General features: G+C 39.8%; 2 protein-coding genes across 4 annotated transcripts; one reads left to right on the top strand and one right to left on the bottom strand.

Moving 5' to 3' along the window:
• The first annotated feature begins 246 nt into the window (after positions 1-246).
• Positions 247-2,386, top strand: LOC103972791 (putative pentatricopeptide repeat-containing protein At3g28640). Its single transcript, XM_009387154.3, has one exon. The coding sequence runs from the start codon at positions 305-307 to the stop codon at positions 1,847-1,849; it is 1,545 nt and encodes a 514-aa protein (XP_009385429.2). The 5' UTR covers positions 247-304; the 3' UTR covers positions 1,850-2,386.
• Positions 2,387-3,175: 789 nt separating this feature from the next.
• Positions 3,176-5,952, bottom strand: LOC135585192 (uncharacterized). Of its 3 annotated transcripts, none has more exons than XM_065089876.1 (5): positions 5,733-5,952; positions 5,143-5,266; positions 4,911-5,037; positions 4,721-4,815; positions 3,176-3,522 (listed from the first exon to the last, which is right to left on the bottom strand). In XM_065089876.1, exons 2-5 carry the CDS (start codon positions 5,197-5,199, stop codon positions 3,478-3,480), a joined length of 324 nt encoding a protein of 107 aa, XP_064945948.1. In that variant the 5' UTR covers positions 5,200-5,266; positions 5,733-5,952; the 3' UTR covers positions 3,176-3,477. The 3 variants fall into 3 exon arrangements, with proteins under 3 accessions (XP_064945948.1, XP_064945949.1, XP_064945950.1); XM_065089877.1 differs by having other exon boundaries at positions 5,143-5,251; XM_065089878.1 differs by having other exon boundaries at positions 5,143-5,248.
• Positions 5,953-27,357: the final 21,405 nt, after the last annotated feature.

Here is a 27,357-nt window from a genome sequence, read left to right as displayed (position 1 = left end):
AAATGGGGCGAAGGTGACGATAACAGGATAGAGGCAAGAGCAATGAGCGAAGGATAGGAAGGAGGTGCCCCATTGCGGAGGTTGGCAAGGGAAGAAGTGACGATGGATGACAACCAATGAGCGCTATATGAGAATTTGGCAAGACTAATATTTTTTTTAGAATTTGCCCATAAGTAAATATACTACTATTTGCATCCTCAAATCTACTAATTCAATTTGCATTAATTTCCACCCTTCTCATGTCTTTCTACATGAGCCGGCCGATCCCGTCGATTTCGATGGAACGGACCCAAGTCGAACCCACATGGTGGCGGAGGCCCCGGCGCACGGCCCCGTCCCCGTCCCCGTCCCGCCGCGCGCATGGAACCGCTGCATGGCCTTCCTCCGGCGCTGCTCCTCCGAGCGCCACCTCCGCGCCGCCCACGCCCTTTTCGTCTCCGGCGGCCTCCACCGCCACCCCTTCGCCCTCAGCCGCCTCATTCTCGCCGCCTGCTCCCTCCGCCCCCCTGCCCTCGCCTACGCCTCCCTCCTCTTCCACCGCTCCCCCTCCCCTCCCAACTCCTTCATGCACAACGCCCTCATCCGCGCCCATGCCCGCGGCCCCGACCCCGCCGCGGCCCTCTCCTTCTTCCGCCTCCTCCTCCGCGCCCCGCCCGCCTCCGCCGCCGCTGACCACCACTCCTTCCCCTTCGCCCTCGCCGCCTGCGGTGCCTCTGGCTCCCTCGCCACCGGCGCCCAGATCCACGCCCTCGTCGTCAAGAACGGCCTCTTTTCCGCCGACCACTACGTCCAGACCGCCGTATTGCGGCTCTACTGCAACGCCACTGACGAGGCCGCCAAAGTATTCGACGAAATTTCCGTGCGAGACGCCGTCCACTACGACGTCCTCATGAACGCGTTCATCCGCGCCGGTCTACCCTCCGAGGCGGTGCGACTGTTCGACCATTTGCTGATCTCCCGCATCGAGCCGGACGAGTTCGCCGCCACCACCGCTCTCACGGCTTGTGCACACGCCGGTGCTCTCAATCAGGGCGTTCGAATTCACAAGCTCGTCGAGGGGAAGGGACCCTCATTCCTAAGGGACACCTTCCTGGGGTCGGCTCTCGTGAGCATGTACGCGAAGTGTGGGTGCATAAAGAATGCCGTCGACGTGTTCAACGCGATGCCTGAGAGGAATACCCACATGTGGGCCACCATGATCGGCGCGTACGCCATGCATGGATTCTCCAAGGAGGCAATGGCTTGCTTGCGGCGGATGCAGGAGGAGGATGGCCTGCGCCCGGATGGGATTGTACTGCTTGGGGCGCTCGCTGCCTGCGTTCATGCTGGCCTGGTGGAGGACGGCCTACAGCTTCTGGCCGAAATGGAGGCTCGACACTCGGTGATCCCCGAGCACGAGCACTACAGCTGCGCTGTCGATATGCTGTGCAGAGCGGGTCGGCTGGACGAGGCACTACATCTCGTACGTGAAATGCCGATGAGGCCTCTGGCATCAGTGTGGGGCTCGTTGCTCACAGGATGCAGGATACATGGGAACACGGAACTCGCCGAGGTTGCTGTTGCAGAGCTGCAGAGCTTTGCGGCTGGCGACGGAGATGATGAAGGTGTTTATGTCCAGTTGTCGAACATCTATCTCAATGCTGACAGGAAGGAGGACGCACGCAGGATTCGCAAGCTGATCGGTAGCAGAGGGATCAAGAAGACGCCTGCATGCAGCGCGATTGAGGTGGATGGGAATGTGAGCTCATTTGTGGCAGGGGATCAAGTGCACCCTCAGCGGCTGGAGATATGCCTGATGTTGGAGGTGTTGGCAGATCATATGCGCCCCTGCTCTGAGGATGAGTTATGAGGTGGAGGATTGCTCGTAGAGATATGAACAAGATGATGACATGAAGCCCACCAAACAAGATGAATCATACAGCGGAATGAGGAATTGCTGATTTTGTGAGACCTGGAATGTCATGTTGGCTCATCACTTAAACCGAGTTCATGAGCATCAGCTCGTGGACAGAACCAATTGTTTGTCGATGAGGACGAATCCTGCACTGTATGTAGTCTCTCTTTGTGAAGCATTGATCTACTGGAGGTCAGAAGTCAACTGAAGTATACAGATCAGAAAACAGAGTCACGCTGAGATTCTCAGTTATGGCAACAGAGAAAATACTGATTTTTTTGAGGATATTTTTGAGCAAGAGAATGTTATGGAATTCTTATATTAGAAATTTCTTGGAATTTTAAGTTTGAGACAATTGATTTTTGTGGACTGAGAGTGTCTCAGGGAGTTCCTTCCTCTTCGAAATGCCTTCTCTGAGGATGAACATTTTGCTCAGACATCTCTGTAGCACATTATAGTTTCAATTACTGAGAATTTGTTTTCAAGTTTCCATTACGGATCATATGCTTTCGATTTATAGCAGTCATTTGCTGCAGATCCTCAGAACAGCTTGAGAAATGAAGTAACTGTCAGTCATACAATAACAATAAAACGGTAAGTCTCAATAAAATTACTGTCAGTCGTAATCATCAATTTCAATTATCTTTGCTTGTTGTCTCGCTCTATGATTTTTTTTCTTGTAAGATAAATGATTAGGACAAGATTCAAGTAATTTTGGCATAATCTTCTGAGAGTAAAGGTTGAATGCTCTATGAACATTCCTGCCCTGTTAAGCTCTAAGGAATGTCTATGATGCGCATTGCAGACGGAGCCTGCAGTTTAGATTCAAGTCATGGTGCTTTCTGTTACCTACTCAATGCATTAAAGTCCATGGCAATCTCACTGACAGCATAATATAAACTTTCAAGCAGCCCTTTTTGGCATTGATATTATTATTTTTATTTACTTACATATCTTGAGTTGTGTGAGGGATTGTAAAGATTTGAGTACAGGAAATTTTGGTTCGTTTTCTTTTTCTGTTAATATTTTCTTCTTTTTTTTGAAAAGAGGAAAAACTATTCATTAAGCCGAAGTATCAATGGGAGTGGAGCCATGAGCTTCCAAAAAATATGAGTATGACCTCTGACCCACCCTATGTTAGCAAGAATGTGCACCCCGGAATTGAGGCGGGGGTAGGTGTAAGGGGACATAATGGATATAATTTAGAAGAGCCACAAATCTTAAACAATATGCATACCTTCAGAGAAACTTATAATTGCATTCAAGAATATAAGCAAGAGATGAAAAATCAAGGAATGTAAGGAATGCCATATAAGCAGCAGAGTATCAACAAAATTCTCTAGAAGTTCAGATACCTGAGGAGAATGGAAACTCCAATATTTTGGCAGCAAAAGCATGTTCAAAGGTTGTCAATATTGAGATGTATGTCACTCGTTTAAGAGGTGTTCCAACTCATCAAAATCATCGATCGCCACCTAATTCGTTGTGGATAATAATGCTAGTCTGCTTATAAAATGTCTCCTTTTGAGCATCCCAGTCTTTCACGATATCATCTACCATGTCTCCCACCAACTTATTGTCTTCTATAATGTGTTTTGCATCCTCGATATCCATCGTATCAGTAGCTTCTTTTATAGGAAAAAAGAATGACAAGAGAAGAAAACTTTTTCAGTGAAGGTAAACACAAGAATAAGAAACTAAAAATTTTCTAGAATGAACATGGTATCACACTGAAAGATAGATGTTGAGCTATATTTTAACGGTGAAAGATATTTAGTCAATATGCCAAAAGGCTGAAGAAAACACAAGAATACTAACATGACAAATTTCAAAATGTTGAAGCAAATGTCCTGATATCCTAGGATAGATAAATCATGCTTCTAAAACATGCCTAACTGACATGGAAATCAATTCTAGTCTAGATATTTGCCTAAATAATGCAAAAAAAGTCACTTGAGTTGGCAATAATCAATAATTTACCTTCTAGAAACAAATTATATTGATTCCTCTTAACCAATTGACCACAGATACTCTATAAAGCACCAGCTTAAAGTTAATTAAGGTAATTATAATGAAGTTAACCCTTTTAACTTAACTCAAAGAACAGACATTAAGGTAATTATAATGACAGCACCCAGCATAAAGTTCCCATTTCATAATTGGTTTGATAGATAAAAAGCAAATTGTTCGATTAACAGATAACTCTTTTACCCTTAATTTCCTCATTTTAAAATACTACTCCAGAGCTTTCCCACATTTAGTTAGTAAATCTGACTGAAAATTGAGCAATTCCTAGGCCTGAGTTTAACCTTTTTAACAGTCATAGAATAGAGGTGTATGTCCTATTATGCTTATAATTGAAACAATCATAAGATAGACTCTAAATTTATTGTTCAAGAGTAATTTTAGCTTGGCAGACTAATGATCCAGTTTATTAACTAGAATATAGTGCCTCCAAAGACAAAAATGATGAGTACTTTCCTTATACAACAATCAGGAAAAGATAGAAGAGATAGATTTTCTTCAGTGATAAATACAAGCTCCTCAACAAGTTGAAAATTTGATACAAGGCACGCAATGCACATCTCACCATCAAGCCTAAATGACTTGACTAAGATGCTTAGGGTCTAGTTGTGGCAAATGCACTATTTTGCTCGATAAATAACTTATGAGAACCAAATGTGTAAATATGTAAGGAAAGTTGCTAATAAACATGAAAGATGCAGCAAAGGCAATTAAACAGTGCCAAAATCACCAAAAGACCCATGGAACTGATATCTAAGACATTAAAAATGAGCTTAAGAATCAAATAGCGTTGGAGCATACAAAGAGATAATAAATTTTGAAGGCAGGTTTATATGGTTGAGTCTCATAGAGGCAGTAAAGGCAATAGAGACCACCCAATCTCCTTAACAATGCACCTGTAGACACCATATAGACATTCATCACTAATTGTCTCTATTCATAAAAACAAGCATATAAAAACTAGAATGGGAATTATGGTGATAAGACATACGAATAGAATAGGAGTAAAGTGACTGCATAAAGAAGGCTTCATTAGAAGTAGGTTTAGCCTCATAAATATAAGAGAACTTCTTGGCCATCCACACCCTCTTCATATCTGCCAGTGTGGTATAGTTACCCTGCCAGTTCAAGAGACGACGATGTAAGCTCTCTATAAACTAAAACATGCATTTTGGTTTGAAGAAGATCAAGAAAGCAGACAAGATTTGAGAAGAAGAAATTACCTCGGTGAACTCATCTAGAAGTTCATCAGCATCCAACTTGAAAGGAGTGAGGTCCATATCAATATCATCAAGATTCAAGCATCCATGTGTCGATGATTATTTGCTACTGCTGCATATGCAACAACTGCTTGGAGAGGTGGCTAGTTAATGCGCATGGATCTATAAATTCTTAATTTGAACCCAATTATCCATGCCTAGTTTTCTAAAGTTGAAGTTTGAACTCGATTCTTATCCCAAATTAAATGAAGCTATAAGAGATAAACAAAAGGAATCTCAGAATCAATAATGAATCAGTATTTTCTGTATCATTTTAATATGTTTTCTTTTCCTTCTTCTCACATGTATATCTCGATTTTGTTGCTCCAACAATAACGCAACTAGCAGAATCAACAAACAATGTCGAAGGCTTGAGAATAGTAACTAAACGTTGAAGTTTCCCTTTCTGAGATCGTTGTTCTTCGATTATAAAGAGAGGAGAAGGAAGTGGCTGGGAATAAGAGGTTGGTTGTACAACGATCACAGAGAGGGAAAAGGGAAGGCACTGGGAGAGTGGCTATTATACAGAGAAGGGAGAGGAGAGGAAAGTGTACCAGAGGGAGGCGGCTGTGCTGCTGCAGCAGGATCGCAATGGCAACGACAGCTAAGGCTTGAGAACCGGAGGAGGGTGGCTCATCGTCGAAGGCTGGCTTGAGAGACCCGAAAGGCGGCAGGCGATGACCAGCTTTCTGGAACTGGCCGGCGGTAGCGGGACTTTGGTTTCGCCTTCGGCTTGAAGCGATTGGGAAAAGGTCAAGTCTTCCGTTGATCTTGAATTATTAAAAAGATGATACGAGTTGAGATGCTAAATTATGTATCGAACTTAAATATTTTAATAACTTAAGTAATACATAAAAGCAAATTATATATATATATAGTTTTATCATTAAAAAGAATGGAATTCCGATTAGAATTCTTGATCCTATAAATTTATATATCGAATATTCATCCGACACAAAACAATTATGATAACATAGTATATTAATAAATTATGTATTATTGATACATAAGTGTGGTAATAATTGTTGCCTAATTGTTATCAAAGAAAAGTATTCAAAAAACCTCTTTGAGGCATATATGATTATGACATGTATGGATGGAGAGGTCAGAGTATATTGAAACTGCTATCGTCATTTGACCTACTACTCTATATTATAAGAACCATCGACCTAAGGAAACAAAAAAATTAATTATCATTTTATATCTACTAATGGTAGGATCCTCTATGAAATTTGCTAATATAACGAGTTTCACTTTGTGTTTGTATCATTTAGGCTCAATTGTATTTGCTCGAAGTTATCGAATACTTTCTCATTTTTTTTATCCTTGTGAATATAAACTTTATGTGCCGATCCTCAAATTTCATGGTCTGAATCTTTTGTGACATGTAAAAAATACTACTCTCTCTCCATATCCCATCCTAAAATTATCATGTCTCTTCAAGCAAAGGATACCCTTGGTTCTCTATTGCTTTAACTCATTTCATTTGTAAAAAAACTTCGTAATAGTATTCTAGGGCTAAAGGAGTTAATCTTTTGTTTCTTATCAAGTTTGACATATTGCAACCTTACACATATATTATAGGTACATATGCAACTTTCTTCATCTATCTATATAATAGTCTTTTGTAAATATAAGAATATTGACTAATTATGTTCATATCCAATCAATGTCGTATGAAAGTACACACATTACATCTTTTTTAATTAGGTATGCCCTCCAAATTATAGCCACACTCAATTATAAAAAAAAATATATATTATTTTATTATTATAAAAATCATTACTAATCATTTGAATTTATAATCAAATAAGAGTATATTGTCAGGATCCATACAATAATAGCACGATATAGCTATATAACTGGAGACTGAGCTAACATATTCATAGAATATCAACCCTCCATTATAGTGTTGATTGTCTTATTACTTTGTAGTGAGAGTCTATAAATAACATTCCTTAACGCTCATAACAAAATTGATCGAGTTGACTATAACGATAGTAGGATTTAGGTAATATGCTACAACATTAATGATTTTATTAATATAGCATATTATAAATGTTGATTATTCAGTATCCAAACTTAATAAAATTTAAATATACCTATATTATAAATATCTTAGTCCATATGGGCTATTGTCCTATTATATTCAATCATCCACAAATGATTTGTATATATCTGTATGTATATGGATGATTAGTATAACTGCATTATACATTGATCAGCCTTCCAATCACTATACAACACTTTCTTAACCTCCTCTTAGTTATAATCAATATACATTTTAGGTTTGTCATCTACGGATGTTTCTCTATATCAACTTTTGTAGAGAATAAAATAGTGGGTCGATCGTTGTTATAATTTCAAGGACCAAGTATTAAAATCTAGCTGACAGAATGTTTCACTTTTTCCCATCTGTTGACAAAACATGGTCTAAAGGCTACCATCATATCACATGGAGTGATTCCTACTACTCGAAATCAACATATGAGAAAAAAAAAGAAAAAAGTGAAGAGCATTCTATCAACTAGATTTTGATATTTGGTCCATAAAATTATAACAAGAGTTTGATTATGATTAGAGAGGAGATTAAGAAAACATTATATGATTATTGAAAGGTTGATGAGTATACATACATACGAAGAGTTAACAGACATTAGGAATAAGGTCCATTTTTAACCTATGTAATTTTGATTATAGACCTCTTAAGCCCTTATAGTTTACTAATATTTAAAATCGTAGGAAAATCTAGGGACAACATAACGTGTGCAGTGGAAGAATATAAAATAAAAACTCAAATTTCTCAAAAGGTATTCATTGTCATGCGAAGATTTATGCATAAAAAATCCATGAAATTGAAAATCATATATGAGATAGTTATGTTACCCAGGGAGATCGTATATCTCTAAATTCTTATAGATCTGTGGGAGAAGATGAAAGAGGTCAAACGTACTCCTCTCTAACGATGATCCACACGGCAAGGGCTACGAAGATGTTTCTTGAATCGCCACCCAAATCTTCACACGTACTATATGACGAGGAGAAAGGGAGAAGAGAATAGGAGGTGACAACTAAGAAGCCTAGCCTATGACTCTTTAGTTATCTCCTATTTATAGAGGCCCCTTATCAACTTAACCCTAATGGATCCTACCCTATTGAGTATTAGATCTCCATCATGAATCTCTATCCAAAAATCTCTCATTAGTTCTTATTGGATCTCATCTATAAGATCCAATAATACAAAGGTTTATTGGATATCCAATAAGATAGGGGCTCTAGTAGATATCTCATATCCGAACCTATACTCGTCGCAACACCTACCATATGTGTGTGACCCTCTAGGCCCAATATCAAGCTGACTGTGAGTCATATATGTCAGAACTCCTTCTGACTCAATGAATTATTATCTCCATAATAATTCACTCGACTCATCGACTACGAACGTACTAGGCCACTACGTTGTAATTCCCAAATGATACAAAGAAATCCAATCCTTTGGACCTATTTATCCTTAGTTATCACGTAACTATAGTCTCTCATCTATCTAATATCTTAGAGACCGTATATCGAGCATAGTGTTGTCAAACCCATATAGTTTTTGCTTGAGTCTCACTCTAATCAGATTCTTCCGGAAAACTCTTTCTCTCTCAATCTAAATGACCTTGGCTAAAGATTTGTTTGAGCAAGAACACATGCGATATTTCTCTCATGATACTGAGAGTGGATGATCCTATATCAACACTCAATAGCCCTCGTAAGATTGGCTACCACTCTTGATGACCAGTTATACTAGATCTGGAACTTTCAAACCTATAAATACAGTATCAAAGAGTGGAGTACTCATACAGGACAACCTTGGTGTCTCAAGTCTATGGACCAGGTATACCACTGGGACGATGAAATCACTATCTGATAATGAGGTATCATTAATCATTTCCTTGAGCGGATCAACCAGTGAACTCATTCTCCAATGAGCACTTGCACTGTAGCCCTAGTGTCTCCATGCGAGCAGCTATGAGACCGGCCGCCTCCATTATAAGGATGAGTATACAGCACATTAGTCCGTTCAGTTATCTTGATGTCCCTCTCGAGTAACCTATGACCAGAATTATTTAGAGTCTATATTTAAAGATAAATTAGTCTTAATATCGTGATCTCATCACGATTCAATTCCTATTGCACAAATCAATCGACATCATAATATATTTATGAATCAAGCATAAGAAAATATAATAATAATAATAATAATAATAATAATAATAATAATAAAGACTACGTGTCATGTCATACGTGTCACCACTTACGTGATTGGCTTGTAGGGTACTTATGACTAGCAATCTTCCACTTGACCTAAAGTCAATCACCTATGTGTCTAATTCTCATCAGACCCCTATGACACTCAAAGATAATATGAGACAATGGATTTGTCAGTGGATCTGCGATGTTATCTTCGGATGGGACTCTTTCCATTGCTACATCTCCTCGGGTGACGATTTTTATAATAAGCTGGAACCTCCTCATAACACTTATGATGAGACTTGAGTTCTCTCATTTAAGTAATCATGTCATAGTTATCACAATACAAGAGAATCAGCTTCTCGCTGCCCGACACAACTCCCAAATCTATGATGAACTTCTTCATCCAGACTCTCTCCTTTGCTGCCTCTGTCGTAGCAATATACTTCGTCTCTATGGTCGAGTTAGTAGTAGTTTCTTGCTTAAAACTCTTCCAGCATACTACTCCTTCATTCAAAGTGAATACATATCTTGAATTAGACTTACTATCATCGATATCAGATTGTAAGCTCGAGTTCGTGTAGCCCTCAATCTTAAGGTTACTTCCTCCACATACCAATAAAGGATCCTTAGTCCTTCTCAAGTACTCAAGGATACACTTTACTACTTTTCAGTACTCCAAGCTAGGATCCACCTAATACCTACCCATGACACTCAGAGCATGCACTATATCAGGCATAGTACATAGCATGCGTACATGATAGACCCTATCACTAAGGCATAGGGTATTCTATCCATGTTTACCCTTTCTTCAGGAGTCTTTGGGGATATACTCTTAGAAAGTGATATCTCATGTCTCATCGGTATGAGACATCTTTTAAAAATTTTTGTGTCAAATCTTTTGACAATGGTGTCATGTACTTAGACTGGAACAAGCCAAGTATCCTCTTAGATCTATCTCTATAGATCTAAATCCTAATATGTAGGATGTTTCCCCTAAGTCTTTCATGGAGAAGTGTCTAGATAGCTAAGCCTTTACTATGGAGAGCATTCCTATATTATTCCCAATGATTAAGATGTTATCCACATATAGTATCAAAAAGGTAATAACGCTCCCACTTACCTTGCTGTACATACAAGGCTCATCTTCGTTCTTAACGAAGTCATAAGATCTGATCACCTCATCAAATCTTATATTCTAACTTCGAGAAGCTTGCTTTAGTCCATAGATGGACCTAAGCAACCTGCACACCTTATCTGGACTATCCTTGGATATGAATCCCTCAAGTTGTATCATATACACCTTCTCCTCGAGGTTGCCATTGAGGAACACAGTTTTCACATCTATCTTCCATATCTTATAATCATAGTGTGCTGCAATAGCCAATAGAATTCAAATGGATTTTAACATGGCTACAGATGAGAAGGTTTCGTCATAGTCAATACTTTGCTTTTGATAATACCCCTTAGCCACTAGCCTTGTTTTATAGGTCTCCACCTTTCCATCTACTTCGATCTTCTTCTTAAAGATCCACTTGCAACCAATGGGTACAATATTGAATCTCAGATTTTGATGATAAAATCAATTGATGAGTTTACGATCTAATCTGTGTTTTGAGTGATGCAGGACTAACTTCGATCATAAAAGACAAATCAATTAAAGCATGAAGAATTGGATGTTGTGCCTGTCACGCCCCCCCTGAATTATCACATTCAGGAAGTGTGACCCTGTCTAAAAATCAATAATATTATAATTCATCAATCAATTCAATCCAGGATCCAATCTAACAATTTGAGGATACTAAGAATCATTCAAAAAATCTCTATTCACAATTTATAAACCTGTACATTACATAATCATAATCCACTTCACTCAGAGATTCACAAAATCCAAAGACAACTCAACTAAACATCAACCACACCACAAATCTATAATCATAGAAGTATATACAATCACAAAAAGATAATTATTTACCATGAGTTCTTATCCTTACACATATTAAACTTATCATTCCATACACATGAGCGGTCCTTTGACATTTTACAACACATAAGTATCAATAGATCCTTAACATTACATCAGAAGTAAAGTTTACTATACAACAAAAACCATCATCCAACAAAGATTAGCTCAAAAAATCTTCTAGCCCTTCATTGCTTTAACCCAATTTTAGCTTTTCAGTGCGTGACAAGCTACCCTGAAAAATTTATATAGCAACGGGGTGAGCATAAAGAGCTCAGCAAGCGTCTAACATATCCATGGCGATAGGAGAAGTTCAAGCAAGCTTAGTATCAAGATACAAAAGTAGAAATACAAGTCTTCATTTGAAGTCATCTCATTTGATATAAAATCACAAAGGTTTACCTCGTTCAAAAACAGGCATTAGACATAACAATAAGAGAAAGGAAATTGGAGCATATCATTGGCATAAGGAGCATATCGATGACATATGGTAATTTCAAGGCATAACAAGGACGTAAAGAGCATTTTAGATATCAATGACATATGAAAATATTCGGAACATATCAATGGTGAATGAAATGCTTCAGAACATATCAATGGCATATGGAAATATTTCGGAAGCATAAGAAGCATTTTAGAATATATCAAAGAACAAATACGAAATAGAAGCTCAGACGTCGTACTCTAGCATACTGCATGTGAGGATTAACTCAGTGGTGGCTCCACGCCGTGATGAGTTCTCGACTCCATCCACGGGTAGCCCTTTCCTACTCGAGCCCTCTCACCCTGCCCAAGTGCTAGGTCGGCTCTGAATTTTATATCAAACAGATAGAAGGTGAAGTGGGATCATAACATAATATGGTCCATCCATTTCTGGATGACCACGCATAAGTCTCCCACGTCTGGGAGCTCCATCCACCCACGTCTGAGTGAAGTCAATGGGGCCGGCAGAGCAATCGCGGGCTCTAAGCATAACTCCCTTTACCATTTCTGGCAAAGGTTCACAATATCCCACAAGACACCAGAGTACAAAAAGGTAGTACGAACAATAACATTGACATATATCAGAAGCACATGCGGAACAACGAAATGTACATATGCCTTTCGAGTCAATACGATACAAACAGAATCTTTCACAAATGTATTCAGATTTAAAAGGAAACAAAAGCAGGAGTGTACAAGGATTTCAAGAAATCACATATGGCTCAATTGAAATAAGAAAGTTAGATGAATTCAATATCCAAAGAAATGAAACTGGAAGAGGCACATATCGAAAGCAAATGCGGAACAATGGGATGCATGTGCCGAATCATTACGCTGAAAACATGAACTTTAGATGATAGCTGCAGACAAATAAATAAAGGACAAAAGTATACAGGAATTTAAGATAATAATGTAAAGCTTAACTGAAGAGTGTTTGCCGAAATCGATTTCCAAAGAGAAGAAACAAGGAGAGCCGAAATCGACCAAAGCTCGATTCTGGCAAAATTTGATAGGGACATTGTATGAACTATTTAGATAACCAATTATGCTCCAATTTATACAAAATAGGTGTCATTAGAAAGCTTTGTCAATCTAGTTTTATGCAAATCAAGCTTTACAAGATTTGGAATTTACAACCGGGAGTTACAGATAATTTCGTAGCGAAAGGTCAGAAAATATTAGCTCTGTTTTACTGAATCCATAGGGTCGATGAAAGCAGATGTTTCAGTTAGCAATTCTAATCCAAAAATTTCAAATCAGGTATATACAGAAAGCATTTTGAGTCTATCTTCGAATAAATCATACTTTGTATGAATCTGAGTTCATAGCAGAAAGTTATAAGTAGTTAAGCAACAAGAGGTCAGAAATTTCAGTCCCTGTTTTGCAGAATCTGTAGGGTTAATTTAGACAGAAGTTTTAGTAGGCATTTAAACTCCAAATCATTCAATCTTAGTGTCAAAATAAAGATATTTGAGTCTACTTTCAAATGGAATAGGTTTTACCTAATTCAGAGTTTAGTGCTAAAAGTTAGATCGAAAACAATGTACAGAAGTCAGATTACCGAAAAATTTCAGATTCATGGCTTTGTATCAAAAGGAAAGAACGGTTTGGTACTAAGCTGAAATCTTTTGCATTATGAAGAATTAAAAGGAAAACAGAGATTAGGAATTCTGTAGGAAGAGGTTAGAACACTTGCCTTAAACAAATTTGATTCCCAAATGGGGGGAGTTGATGCAAAACCTCAATCAAATCTTCTTCTTCAATTCCTCTTCTTCTTCTTCTTCTTCCCTTCTCTTCTCAAACTCACGTTGGCTGCAACTCTTCAGGTTTGTTTTCTTTAACTTTTCATCTAATTATTTGGGTTTTGGCTAATGCAAAAGTTGCAAGGTGTCATGCATGCATGAAAGGGGCTAGGTGTCATCTTTAGAGCAAAGATAAGTGGCACCAACCTTAGGTTAGCTAGTGACACATGTCCACTATATATTTTTTTTTATTTTGTTTTTTATTTACTCAATTTTGAATATTCTATAAATCATATCAAAATTTTAATATTTACTCTTAGGTCCTTAGCCATAAACTTTAATATAATATTATTTAATATAAAATAATTATTAAATAATCCTTATTTTTACAAACAAATATTTTACTAAATTTTCAAAAATGGGGGATGTTACACTCTCCCCTCCTTAGAATAAAATTTAGTCCTCTAAATTTGTCATATCTCTTTCGGCGAAAAGATGAGGATAAACCAGATTTGTTGTCAAGGAATCCCCAACAATAGTAGTTACGTGTAGCAAATAATCTAGTGGTTTAGGTTGAATGCCCAAGTGACAAGCAAAATATTGTGAAACAAAAGACAAGTTGGAGCCAGGATCAAACAAAACTTTTGCATTTCTATTAGAAACATGTAGAATACCTTCAACCACTGATTTAGAGGCTCTGGAATCTTGTTCTGTGATAGCATATACTCTAGCATGGGCTGTAGGCTTAGGGAGTAGTGGCTCTTTCTTCTTGTTTAGTGGGCAGTCTCTGACTTTATGATCTAACTTTCCACAGGCAAAACAGGCTCCAGTCACCCAAAAACACTCACTTGTTTCATGATTACGTCCACATTTTGTACACGATAGAGTTCTTTGCGATGGAGTTCCTTTCTCAAATCTAGGTACCTTTACCTTATCGTTACTTCTTTCTGCTTCATTTCCTCTCTTACTTTTACCAACAAACTTATCCTTGCTATTCTTGTCCCTGATTTCTTGGATCTCCGCCAAGTCTTTTTCAAGTATGAAAGCTCTTTCTACTACATCAGTGTATACTTGGAGTTTCAAAGCTGATATCCGGCTTCTTATTGCCGGCCTTAATCCTCTTTCAAGTCTTCTTGCTTTCCTATATTCATCATCAATCATATGTGTGGCAAATCTAGAGAGCTCGGTGAATTTAGACTCATATTTGGCTACTGTCAAATTTCCCTGGATGAGATTCAGGAACTCCAATTCTTTCTGCTCTCTGATACAATCCGGAAAATATTTATCATTGAACTTTTCTGTAAATACCTTCCAAGTGATTGGCTCTTGTCGAGCTTCAGAAATCCTCTTCATGGTTCGCCACCAGTGCTCAGCCTCTCCTTCTAGCATGAAGGTAGCAAGAGAAACCTTCTTATCATCTGGGCAATTTAAAACATCAAATATTTTCTCCATCCGCATCATCCATTGTTCTGCTACCATTGGATCAGGCTCACCACTAAAACTAGGAGGACTAAGCTTCTTAAACTGTTCAATTCCCAACCCAGTCTAGTTTGAATTCCCAACTTCATCATTTCTTCCTTGTCGGACTTGTTATTGCATTACTTGTGTAATCGACTCTAGAGTTTTCATAATTCCACTCAATTGATCAGAAGTAGATGCAACAGGAGTACCAGATGACCTCGTCATCCTTGCTTCCTAAAAACAACAAAAGAAAACTTTTGATTAATCTCTAAATAGAAATCACTAAACCTCAAAATTTATTACACATCTAGCATATCAAAATTCTTAGAAATCCACAAATCATGCTCTGATACCACTCTGTCACGCCCCCCCTGAATTATCACATTCAGGAAGTGTGACCCTGTCTAAAAATCAATAATATTATAATTCATCAATCAATTCAATCCAGGATCCAATCTAACAATTTGAGGATACTAAGAATCATTCAAAAAATCTCTATTCACAATTTATAAACCTGTACATTACATAATCATAATCCACTTCACTCAGAGATTCACAAAATCCAAAGACAACTCAACTAAACATCAACCACACCACAAATCCATAATCATAGAAGTATATACAATCACAAAAAGATAATTATTTACCATGAGTTCTTATCCTTACACATATTAAACTTATCATTCCATACACATGAGCGGTCCTTTAACATTTTACAACACATAAGTATCAATAGATCCTTAACATTACATCAGAAGTAAAGTTTACTATACAACAAAAACCATCATCCAACAAAGATTAGCTCAAAAATCTTCTAGCCCTTCATTGCTTTAACCCAATTTTAGCTTTTCAGTGCGTGACAAGCTACCCTGAAAAATTTATATAGCAACGGGGTGAGCATAAAGAGCTCAGCAAGCGTCTAACATATCCATGGCGATAGGAGAAGTTCAAGCAAGCTTAGTATCAAGATACAAAAGTAGAAATACAAGTCTTCATTTGAAGTCATCTCATTTGATATAAAATCACAAAGGTTTACCTCGTTCAAAAACAGGCATTAGACATAACAATAGGAGAAAGGAAATTGGAGCATATCATTGGCATAAGGAGCATATCGATGACATATGGTAATTTCAAGGCATAACAAGGACGTAAAGAGCATTTTAGATATCAATGACATATGAAAATATTCGGAACATATCAATGGTGAATGAAATGCTTCAGAACATATCAATGGCATATGGAAATATTTCGGAAGCATAAGAAGAATTTTAGAATATATCAAAGAACAAATACGAAATAGAAGCTCAGACGTCGTACTCTAGCATACTGCATGTGAGGATTAACTCAGTGGTGGCTCCACGCCGTGATGAGTTCTCGACTCCATCCACGGGTAGCCCTTTCCTACTCGAGCCCTCTCACCCTGCCCAAGTGCTAGGTCGGCTCTGAATTTTATATCAAACAGATAGAAGGTGAAGTGGGATCATAACATAATATGGTCCATCCATTTCTGGATGACCACGCATAAGTCTCCCACGTCTGGGAGCTCCATCCACCCACGTCTGAGTGAAGTCAATGGGGCCGGCAGAGCAATCGCGGGCTCTAAGCATAACTCCCTTTACCATTTCTGGCAAAGGTTCACAATATCCCACAAGACACCAGAGTACAAAAAGGTAGTACGAACAATAACATTGACATATATCAGAAGCACATGCGGAACAACGAAATGTACATATGCCTTTCGAGTCAATACGATACAAACAGAATCTTTCACAAATGTATTCAGATTTAAAAGGAAACAAAAGCAGGAGTGTACAAGGATTTCAAGAAATCACATATGGCTCAATTGAAATAAGAAAGTTAGATGAATTCAATATCCAAAGAAATGAAACTGGAAGAGGCACATATCGAAAGCAAATGCGGAACAATGGGATGCATGTGCCGAATCATTACGCTGAAAACATGAACTTTAGATGATAGCTGCAGACAAATAAATAAAAGACAAAAGTATACAGGAATTTAAGATAATAATGTAAAGCTTAACTGAAGAGTGTTTGCCGAAATCGATTTCCAAAGAGAAGAAACAAGGAGAGCCGAAATCGACCAAAGCTCGATTCTGGCAAAATTTGATAGGGACATTGTATGAACTATTTAGATAACCAATTATGCTCCAATTTATACAAAATAGGTGTCATTAGAAAGCTTTGTCAATCTAGTTTTATGCAAATCAAGCTTTACAAGATTTGGAATTTACAACCGGGAGTTACAGATAATTTCGTAGCGAAAGGTCAGAAAATATTAGCTCTGTTTTACTGAATCCATAGGGTCGATGAAAGCAGATGTTTCAGTTAGCAATTCTAATCCAAAAATTTCAAATCAGGTATATACAGAAAGCATTTTGAGTCTATCTTCGAATAAATCATACTTTGTATGAATCTGAGTTCATAGCAGAAAGTTATAAGTAGTTAAGCAACAAGAGGTCAGAAATTTCAGTCCCTGTTTTGCAGAATCTGTAGGGTTAATTTAGACAGAAGTTTTAGTAGGCATTTAAACTCCAAATCATTCAATCTTAGTGTCAAAATAAAGATATTTGAGTCTACTTTCAAATGGAATAGGTTTTACCTAATTCAGAGTTTAGTGCTAAAAGTTAGATCGAAAACAATGTACAGAAGTCAGATTACCGAAAAATTTCAGATTCATGGCTTTGTATCAAAAGGAAAGAACGGTTTGGTACTAAGCTGAAATCTTTTGCATTATGAAGAATTAAAAGGAAAACAGAGATTAGGAATTCTGTAGGAAGAGGTTAGAACACTTGCCTTAAACAAATTTGATTCCCAAATGGGGGGAGTTGATGCAAAACCTCAATCAAATCTTCTTCTTCAATTCCTCTTCTTCTTCTTCTTCTTCCCTTCTCTTCTCAAACTCACGTTGGCTGCAACTCTTCAGGTTTGTTTTCTTTAACTTTTCATCTAATTATTTGGGTTTTGGCTAATGCAAAAGTTGCAAGGTGTCATGCATGCATGAAAGGGGCTAGGTGTCATCTTTAGAGCAAAGATAAGTGGCACCAACCTTAGGTTAGCTAGTGACACATGTCCACTATATATTTTTTTTTATTTTGTTTTTTATTTACTCAATTCTGAATATTCTATAAATCATATCAAAATTTTAATATTTACTCTTAGGTCCTTAGCCATAAACTTTAATATAATATTATTTAATATAAAATAATTATTAAATAATCCTTATTTTTACAAACAAATATTTTACTAAATTTTCAAAAATGGGGGATGTTACAGTGCCGGAGTGAACATATTAGAAGATTGGATGTTGATCGGAGGATCGGTCAATGTGTTAGTAGAAGGACTTCGTGCCGTGAGTTTGGGCATTGGGCCGAAGGATTAGACATTGCGCCAAGGAGATTAGAAGTTGTGGGAGGTCAACATACCAAATGAGCAATACGTCGAAGGAGAGAACGATGCGTCGAAAGATCGCACGAAGCATTGGATGAACCAATGATTATAGGAAAATCTAGGGGGCAACATCATAGGCACAATGGAAGAACAGAAAAATAAAATCCCCAAATTTCCTATCGATGTGTTTATTGTTGTGTGAAGATTGGTACGCAAAAATCTTGAAACTTAAAACTATGTATATGAAAGATTGTGTTACTTAGGGAGATCGTATATCCCTGAATCCCTGCAAATCTCAAGGAGAGGGTAAAGGAGGTCAAGCGTCCTCCTCTCTAGCAATGATCCACACAATAGGGCTATGATGATGCTTCTCAAAACTCCAAGCCTACTATCTGAGGAGGAGAAGGGGAGGAGAATAGGAGAGACAACCTAAAAAGGCTTTAGCCTATGAATCATTGGTTCTCTTCTATTTATAGAGGTCCTCTGTCAACTTAACCCTAATAGATCCTACCCTATTGGGTATTGGATCTCTATCCAACTACCCAAACCTCTTAAATTAGTGGATCTCTATCCAATAATCTCTCATTGGCTCTTATTGGATCTCATCCATAGGATCCAATAATTCAGGGGTTTATTGAATATCCAAGAAGATAGGGGCTCCGACGGATATCTCATACTTGAATCTCTACTCATCGCAACACCTACCATATGTGTGTGACCCTCTAGGCCCAATATCGAGGTGGCCGTGAGTCATACCTGTCAGAACTCCTTCTAGCTCAGTGAATTATTATCTCTATAATAATTCACTCGACTCATCGATTGCGGACGTATTAGGCCATTACGCCGTAGTCCCTAAACGAAATAGGAGAATCCAATCCATTGGACCTAATTATCCTCAATTATCATATACCTATAGTCCTTCATTCATCTAATATCCCAAAGACCATATACTGAGAATTGTGTTGTTAGACCCATACAGTTTCTACTCGAGTCTTGCTATAATCGGATTCTCCTTGAGAACTCTTTCTCTCTCAATCCGAATGACCCTAGCTAGAGATTTGTTTGAGCAAGAACACATGAGATATTCCTCTCATGATACTGAGAGTGGATGATCCTCTATCGACACTCAATAGTCCTCGTAAGGTTGACTACCACTCCCAATGACCGACTGTGCTAGATTTGGAATCTCTAGACCTATAAGTCCAGTATTAAAGAATGAAGTACTCATACAGGACATCCTTAGTGTTTCAAGTTTAAGGACTAGATACACCACTAGAACAACATAATCTCTATCTAACAATAAATCATCATCAACTATCCAACATTCCGTAAGCGGATCTATCAGTGAACTCATTCTCAAATGAGCACCTATATTGTATCCCTAGTGCCCCCACATGAGCAACTATGAGACTAGCTGCATCCATCAGTTGGACTGATATACAACACACCAGTCTATCCGGTTATCTCGATGTCCCTCTCGAGTAACCTATGACCGAGATTATTTAGGGTCTGTGTTTAAAGGTGAATCGATCTCATTATCATAATCTCATTACGATCCGATTCCAATTGTATAGATCCAAGGACATCACAATATATACATATGTTTATGCAACAATCAGTATAAAGCGATAAAATACTAAAATATAATAAGTAAAAAGACTATGTGTTAAGTCACACGTGCCATCACTTACGTGATTGGCTTGCAGGGCACCTATGACTAGCAATCTTCCACTGACCTAAAGCCAATCACCTATGTGTCTGATCCCCATCAGACCCCTGTGACGCTGAAAGACAATTTGAGACAACGACTTTATTAGTGGATCTGCGATATTATCTTTGAATGAAACTCTTTTCATTGCTACATCTCCTCATGTCATGATCTCTCTAATCAGGTGGAACCTCCTCATAATGTGCTTTGACCTCTAATGAGACCTAGGTTCCTTTGCTTGAGCAATCGCCCTATTGTTGTCATAATATAAGGGAATTAACTCCTCATTGCCTAACATGACTTCCAAATCTATGATGAACTTCTTCATCCAAACTCCCTCCTTTACTACCTCTGCTGCAGCAATATACTTTGCCTTTATGTTCGAGTCAATAGTAGTATCTTGCTTGGAACTCTTCCAGCACACTGTTCCTCTATTCAATGTGTGCACATATCCCGAATTCGACTTGCTATCATCGACATCAGACTAGAAACTCGAGTCTGTGTAGCTTTTAACCATGAGGCTACTACCTCCATATAATAGTAAAAAATCCTTAGTCCTTCTCAAGTACTTAAGGATACACTTTACTATTTTCTTATGCTCCAAGCTTCGATCCGCTTGATACCGACTCGTGACACTCAAAGCATGCACCATATCAGGCTTGGTATATAGCTGAGGCATAGGGTATCCTATCCATGTTCACCCTTTCTTTAGGAGCCTTTGGGACATACTCCTAGAAAGCGATATCCCATGTCTCATCTATATAAGACATCTCTTGTAATTTTTCATGCTAAACCTTTTGACAATGGTGTTTATGTATCAAGATTGGGAAAAGCCAAATATCCTCTTAGATCTATCTCAATAGATCTGAATCCCCAAGATATAGGATGCATCTCCTAAGTCCTTCATGGAGAAGTGTCTAGATAACCAAGTCTTACTGTGGATAGTATTCCTATATCATTCCCAATTATCAAGATGTCATCCATATATAACGCCAAGAGGTGATAACGCTCCCACTTACCTACATGCACACATAAGACTCATCTTTGTTGTTAACAAAGTCCTAAGATCTTATTGCTTCGTCAAATCTTATGTTCCAACTTTGGAAAGTTTGCTTGAGTCCATAAATGGACCTAAGCAACCTTACACACCTTATCTGGGCAGTCCTTAGACATGAATCACTCAGGTTGTTTCATATACACATCCTTCTCGAGATTGCCATTGAGGAATACAGTTTTCACGTCCATCTGCCGTATCTCATAATCATAGTGTGCTGCAATAGTCAATATAATTCGGATGGATTTTAGCATGACTACGGGTGATCCACTAGCCTTGCTTTATAGGTCTATACCTTTTCATCTACTTCGATCTTCTTCTTGAAGATCCACTTGCAACCAATGGGTACAATACCCTTGGGTGCATTAACTAGGTTCCAAATCTTGTTGGAGTACATAGAATCCATCTCAGAATTCATGGCTTCTTGTTACTTCCCGGAGTCTATACTCGTAATAGCCTCCTCGCAGGTTTGAGGATCAATATCCTCAATATCCTCTCCTTTAATATGTTCCACATATCTCTCAGGAGGATGAGATACTCTACCGGACCTACGTAAAGTCGAAACTTATGTGCTAGGTACCTGAATAGACTTGGACTGTGGAATGATGCTTGAGCTAGGTTCTCCAACCTTACTCAATTCTATCATGCTATGATAAGATCCTAAAGTCTTATCGTCGAAGAAAGGGGAGAAATGGGGATGATAATGATCACTTCGAGGGGATCGACCTCCTTGATCACTTCGAGGGGATCGGCCCTCCCTGATCACTTCGAGGGGATCGACCTCCTAGGGTTGTCCAAAGACAGAATAATATTTTTCATAGATTACCGAAAAGAAGTAGTTACATCCCTATTTATAGAGTTCCACCCAAGGTCTATCAGGACTTGAACTATAATAATAAATAAATATTAAATAAACCTCTACTTGACTCTAACTGAACCAAACCGACTCAATAAACAACTGGACTAAACAGACTCAATAAACATTATTTAAAAGCTCAGAAAAGGGTTCCTAACAGTCCCTCCCTCTTCAAATCAGCCTTGTCCTCAAGACTGAGTAGCATCAATCTCGGGGAGCTTCTCTTTCAGCACTTTAGCCATAGACTATCTGCAACGCATCATAACCTGTTGATCAAGTAAGTATGGTCTCCACTTTTTGAGAGTGTAAGCAACAGGTCGATCTTTTAGTGTAGTAATCGTTGTATGAAACTTCTGGCCCTGTATAATCAATTTTATCTATGAACCTTTGCTATCACAAGTGAAAATCTGTCCATCAATGATCTTTACTTCGAATCTGTCATAGTCTTCAATGTGGTGGGCCAATCGGTCAACAGTCTCACTGTCCATAGAATTGTTAGTGCTACCAGTATCAATCAAAACTATAATAGGCTGATGCTCTAGAGTTCCGGCAACTTCCATAGTTTGCGGGTTAAAGTAGTCGGCTAATATATGCATTGTATATACGGTAGGTTCAATGTCTTTATTATAATTTATACATTCATAATCGGAGTCCAACTCTTCTGCTTTCGGTTCCTCTCCAATTGGCTCAATCATCATATGCTGCCCTTGTTTACATTGGTGCTCCATACTCCACTTTTCATCATAGTACAAACCCTTTGCTGAATTTTTCTTGAGTTCTTCTTGGGTTAGTCCTCGGGTGTCAAGGCTTTGGTTGGGAATAGATATGGTGGGTGGCATATTGATCATCTGGTGGTTATCACTTCTGTTTCCATGATTTTCCCTGTTGATTTTTTTCTCATGTAGATGTGTGAATGAGATCGCAGCTATCATAGTGCGAGGTTGACGAGCCTTAACTTCACACCGGATCTCTGGAATAAGACCTTCAATAAATGTATCCAGAAGTTGTCGTTCCGACCAATCTCTAGCTTGATTTGATAATCTTTCAAACCTACTCTGATATTCCAACACTGTAGAAGTCTGACAAATTTTTGAGAGCTGTCCATCCACCTTCATGTATGAGTAGATTGTGTCACAATCTTGGGGCCCTTTTCTAGTATTTCCAGATCTATGCAATGTAGAACTTGAGCTCCCACCTTGTTGAAATTTACTAATGCTCCCCAGTAAGTCCTTTTTGAAATCATTAAGTACTTCTTGTAACCGGTTCTCAATTCTAATTTCCAATGCTTCCATTTGTGCTTTCACTGAGTTATCGATGGCCATTTCGTAAGACTGCAAATCTGTAATCTCAAGTCCTATTTTTGGTGTTGGTCAAGGGCATCAATCACTACCCTATTCGGTGCTGCTGTTGTGATGCAATTGGTGGCAACACTGTGGGAATGAAGGGTTGCTGCGGGGATGTAGCTGTGGTCGTCGCGTGGGAGGCAGCGATGCTTGTTGCGGTCGCTACGTAGAGGGATCGCTGTTGTTGAGGGCTTGGAGGTAGCGATGGTGGTGCGGCTAGGGCAGCATCGCCAAGGGCTCACCGTTGCGATGTCTGCGACAGCGCGGATGGAAGACAGTGTTGCTAGTGAGAGACAACAATGCTTGTTGCAGTCGCTGCGTGGAGGGATCGCTGCTGCTGAGGGCTGGGAGGCAGCGATGGTGATGTGGTTGGGGGCAGCGCCGACAAGGACTCGCCGCTACGGTGGCTGCGATGGAGGAAGAGTTGCTGCCCTGTGTTTTTGTCACTGTGTGAGATGAGAGCGCCGAGGCTGAAAGGCGACGGTTGTGACTACTGTGACCCAAGGAAGCAATCGCCGAGCAGCCAGGTTGTGGCTGCGGTGATGCCAACCAACAACTGCAGCAGCGGAGGCAGAACAAGAGGGAGGTGGCGTTGAAGCGGCCGGGGTTGAGGCTGCAGTGGTGGCAACCGGCGGCTGCAGCAAAGATGCAGAGCAAGGGGGCTGCAGCAACGGTGCAGATCGAGGGGGTTGAGGTGAAGGCTGCGGTGGCTGGCAGCAGCAGTCGTGGCAGGCTGGGCGGCGAGCGGCGTCGTCGCTGGCTGGGCAGCAGTGGCGACGGTGGTGGCAACCGGCGTTCGCAGCAGCAGCAAGAGGATTGCCCTGTTTCTCGGTCACAAGGGGGCAGAGCAAGGGGGAGTGGCGGCGGTCGTTCTCGCCCGAGCCAGGGGAAGCAGCGGCTGGGAGGCGAGCAGCGGTCGCCGCACGGTGGCTGGCAGTGGTGGTGGGTCGGCTGGAAGGCGACGGCGCTCGAGGCGCGGCTGCGATCGACGAGGGGCTGCGGCAACAGAGGAAGCTCTGTTTCTGCATACGCTGCAACGAGGGCCTGCGGCAACCGGCCGCTGCGGCTGCGACCCAAGGGGGGGGGGGGGGCACAGCTAGGGTTGCGGCTGGGAGGCAGGCGGCGGTGATCGATCGGCCGGGAAGCAGCGGCGGCAGTGGAGAAGGAGTTGCCCTGCAGCGGCGGTAGAGAAGAGGAGCAGGGCTTCGGCGGAGTGGGACGCTGGCAGCGTCGTCTCCTGGCAGCGGTGGTGACTAGAGTGGGAGGCGACGGCCACGGTGGACTCTGGCCGGAAGCGGGGCAGGGTCGGTCGCTGGCCGGAGAACAGCGACGGCCGGCGGTGTGCTGGCCGCAAGCGAGAGAAGCAGGGGTGCGTGGCTGCGGCTTCTTTTCTTCTCTCTCTTCGTTCTTTCTTTCTTCCTTTCTTTCTTTTTTTTTTTTTTTTTTTTCCCAAGACTAAGATAACTGCAGCAAGGGGGCAGCAGCGATGGTGGTGGCTACTGGCTGGGCAGCAGCGACGATGGTGGAGAAGGGACAACGATAGTCGTTGACCAAGACGCAGAGGTTCCTTCTCGGTTGAGAAGGATCGACGTTCGTGGCTGCAGCGAGAACGCCAAGGGTCGTCGCTCTGATACCAAATGATAAGATCTTAAAGTCTTATCGTCGAATGATAATGATCGGCCTCCCTCCTTGATCACTTCGAGGGGATCGGCCTCCTAGGGTTGTCCAAAGACATAATAATATTTTTCATAGATTATCGAAAAGAAGTAGTTACATCCCTATTTATAGAGTTCCACTCAGGGTCCATCAGGACTTGAACTCTAATAATAAATAAATATTAAATAAACCTCTAGTTGACTCTAACTGAACCAAACCGACTCAATAATCAATTGGACTAAACAGACTCAATAAACATTATTTAAAATCTCAGAAAAAGGTTCCTAACATGCTACCACTATCTCCACCAAGAATGTGTTCCTTCTCAAGGAATACCGCTCTCTTAGCTACAAAGACCTTTTGGTCCTTGAGATGATAGAAATAGTACCCATAAGTTTCATTGGGGTATCCCACGAACTTGTACCGCTCCATCATCGATTCCAACTTATCTTAGTAGTGTCTTTTAACGTAGGCAGGACAACCTCAAATCTTAACAACCTTAAGATTGGGAAGAAATTGTGTTTCTTCCCTTTCCATATCTTATATGGTGTAGACACACTACCGATTTAGTTGGAACTCTGTTCAGAAGGAAAGCTGCGATCTCTAGGGCGTATCCCCAGAATGAGATGGATAGGTTAGCGAAACTCATGGATCGAACTATGTCTAATAATGTACTATTCCTCCTTTCAAATACACCATTGAGCTGAGGTGTATAAGGAGGTGTCCATTGGGAGAGAATCCTAAGGTCCTTGAGGAACTGGGTGAACTCTGTACTCAAGTACTCACTTACTCGATCTGATCGAAGAGTTGATACTCTTTTCAATTTGGTTTTTCACTTCATTCTTATACTCTCTTAATTTCTCAAAGGCCTTGTACTTGTACTTCATGAAGTACACATATTCATACCTTAAGAAATTATTAGTAAAAGTAATAAAGTAGGAGTAATCACCTATGACATAAGTTGACATAGGTCCACCTACATCACTATGTATAAGTTCCAATAGTTTAGTGGCTCTCTCTCCAGTTTCACTAAAAGGAGAGTTGGTCTGTTTTCCACGAAGGCAAGGCTCACAAGTTGCATATGACTCATAGTCGAATGGATCTAGATATCCGTCCTTTAGCAATTTTTGAATCCTTCCCTCATAGATGTGACCTAGCCTACAGTGCCATAGGTATGCACTATTCACCTTATCTCGATTCCTCTTGGACAGACTTACATTCAAGATATATAGAGCAGTGTCTAGCATAAATAAATAATTATACAATGTTCCTCTCATTAATCTCTTAGGTTTTGCCAGAATCTGCAATAAATTACAAATGTGATAAGCACTATCGGTATCTAATACCCATGTGTTATCATAAGAGTTTGACAAATAGAGACTGATCATGAATGTACCTGAAGCTTCTCCAAGCTTCTGTTTTGCTCTTTCTGCAAGGTATTCTTTACAGTGCCTCTTCCAGTGCCTATCTTTGCCGTAATGGAAGAACTGACCTTTGTCCTTTACCGAGTCTTTCTTAGCAACCTTTGTTTTACCCGGTATGCCCTTGCTCTTGCCTTTCTTAAGGGACTTTTCTGCTTTTCTTTTCTTTCTGGCCTCACTAATATAGAGAACTGGCTTATCTTTCTTGATAATGCTCTCTGCCTCCCTCAACATATTGAGGAGCTCAGGGAGAGTCAGATCAGGCTTATTCATATTAAAATTCATTATGAATTATGAAAAAGAATCTGGTAGGGACTGAAGTACAAGATCCACACATAGGTTATCCTCTACGACCATTCCTAGACCTGTGAGTTTCTCTATCTACTCAATCATCTTTAGGATATGGTTCTGAACTGGTGTCCCATTAGTCATCCTAACACAAAAGAGGCTCTTGGATATCTAAAATCGCTGAGTCCTTTCTTTTTCCTTAAACAGTTTGTGGACATGTAGGAGAATGAATCTGACATCCATCTTTTTATGCTGCCTCTATAACTCAAGTGTCATAGAGCCCAACATGTAACACTGAGCAAAAGTGGAGTCATCTATGTACTTGACGTAGTGAGCAATCTCATCCTTGCTTGCCCCTTCCTCAAGCATGGGCATCACTATATCAAAGAAGTATATGATTTTCTCTATTGTGAGAACAATTCTCAAGTTGTGGAGCTAATCCATATAATTCGGACAAGTGAGGCGGTTGACATCAAGTATGTCACGTAAGGGATTTGAAAGTAATATTTTCTGAAAATAAAGATGTAGTAGAAATAAATAATATGCAGATTTTACAGAAAA

This window comes from Musa acuminata, chromosome BXJ1-11 (genome assembly GCF_036884655.1).
Source record: "Musa acuminata AAA Group cultivar baxijiao chromosome BXJ1-11, Cavendish_Baxijiao_AAA, whole genome shotgun sequence".
In the NCBI taxonomy this organism is placed as follows: domain Eukaryota; kingdom Viridiplantae; phylum Streptophyta; class Magnoliopsida; order Zingiberales; family Musaceae; genus Musa; species Musa acuminata.
The sequence above is the reverse complement of the archived record's forward strand: the minus strand, read 5'-3'. Positions and strand labels throughout refer to the sequence as shown.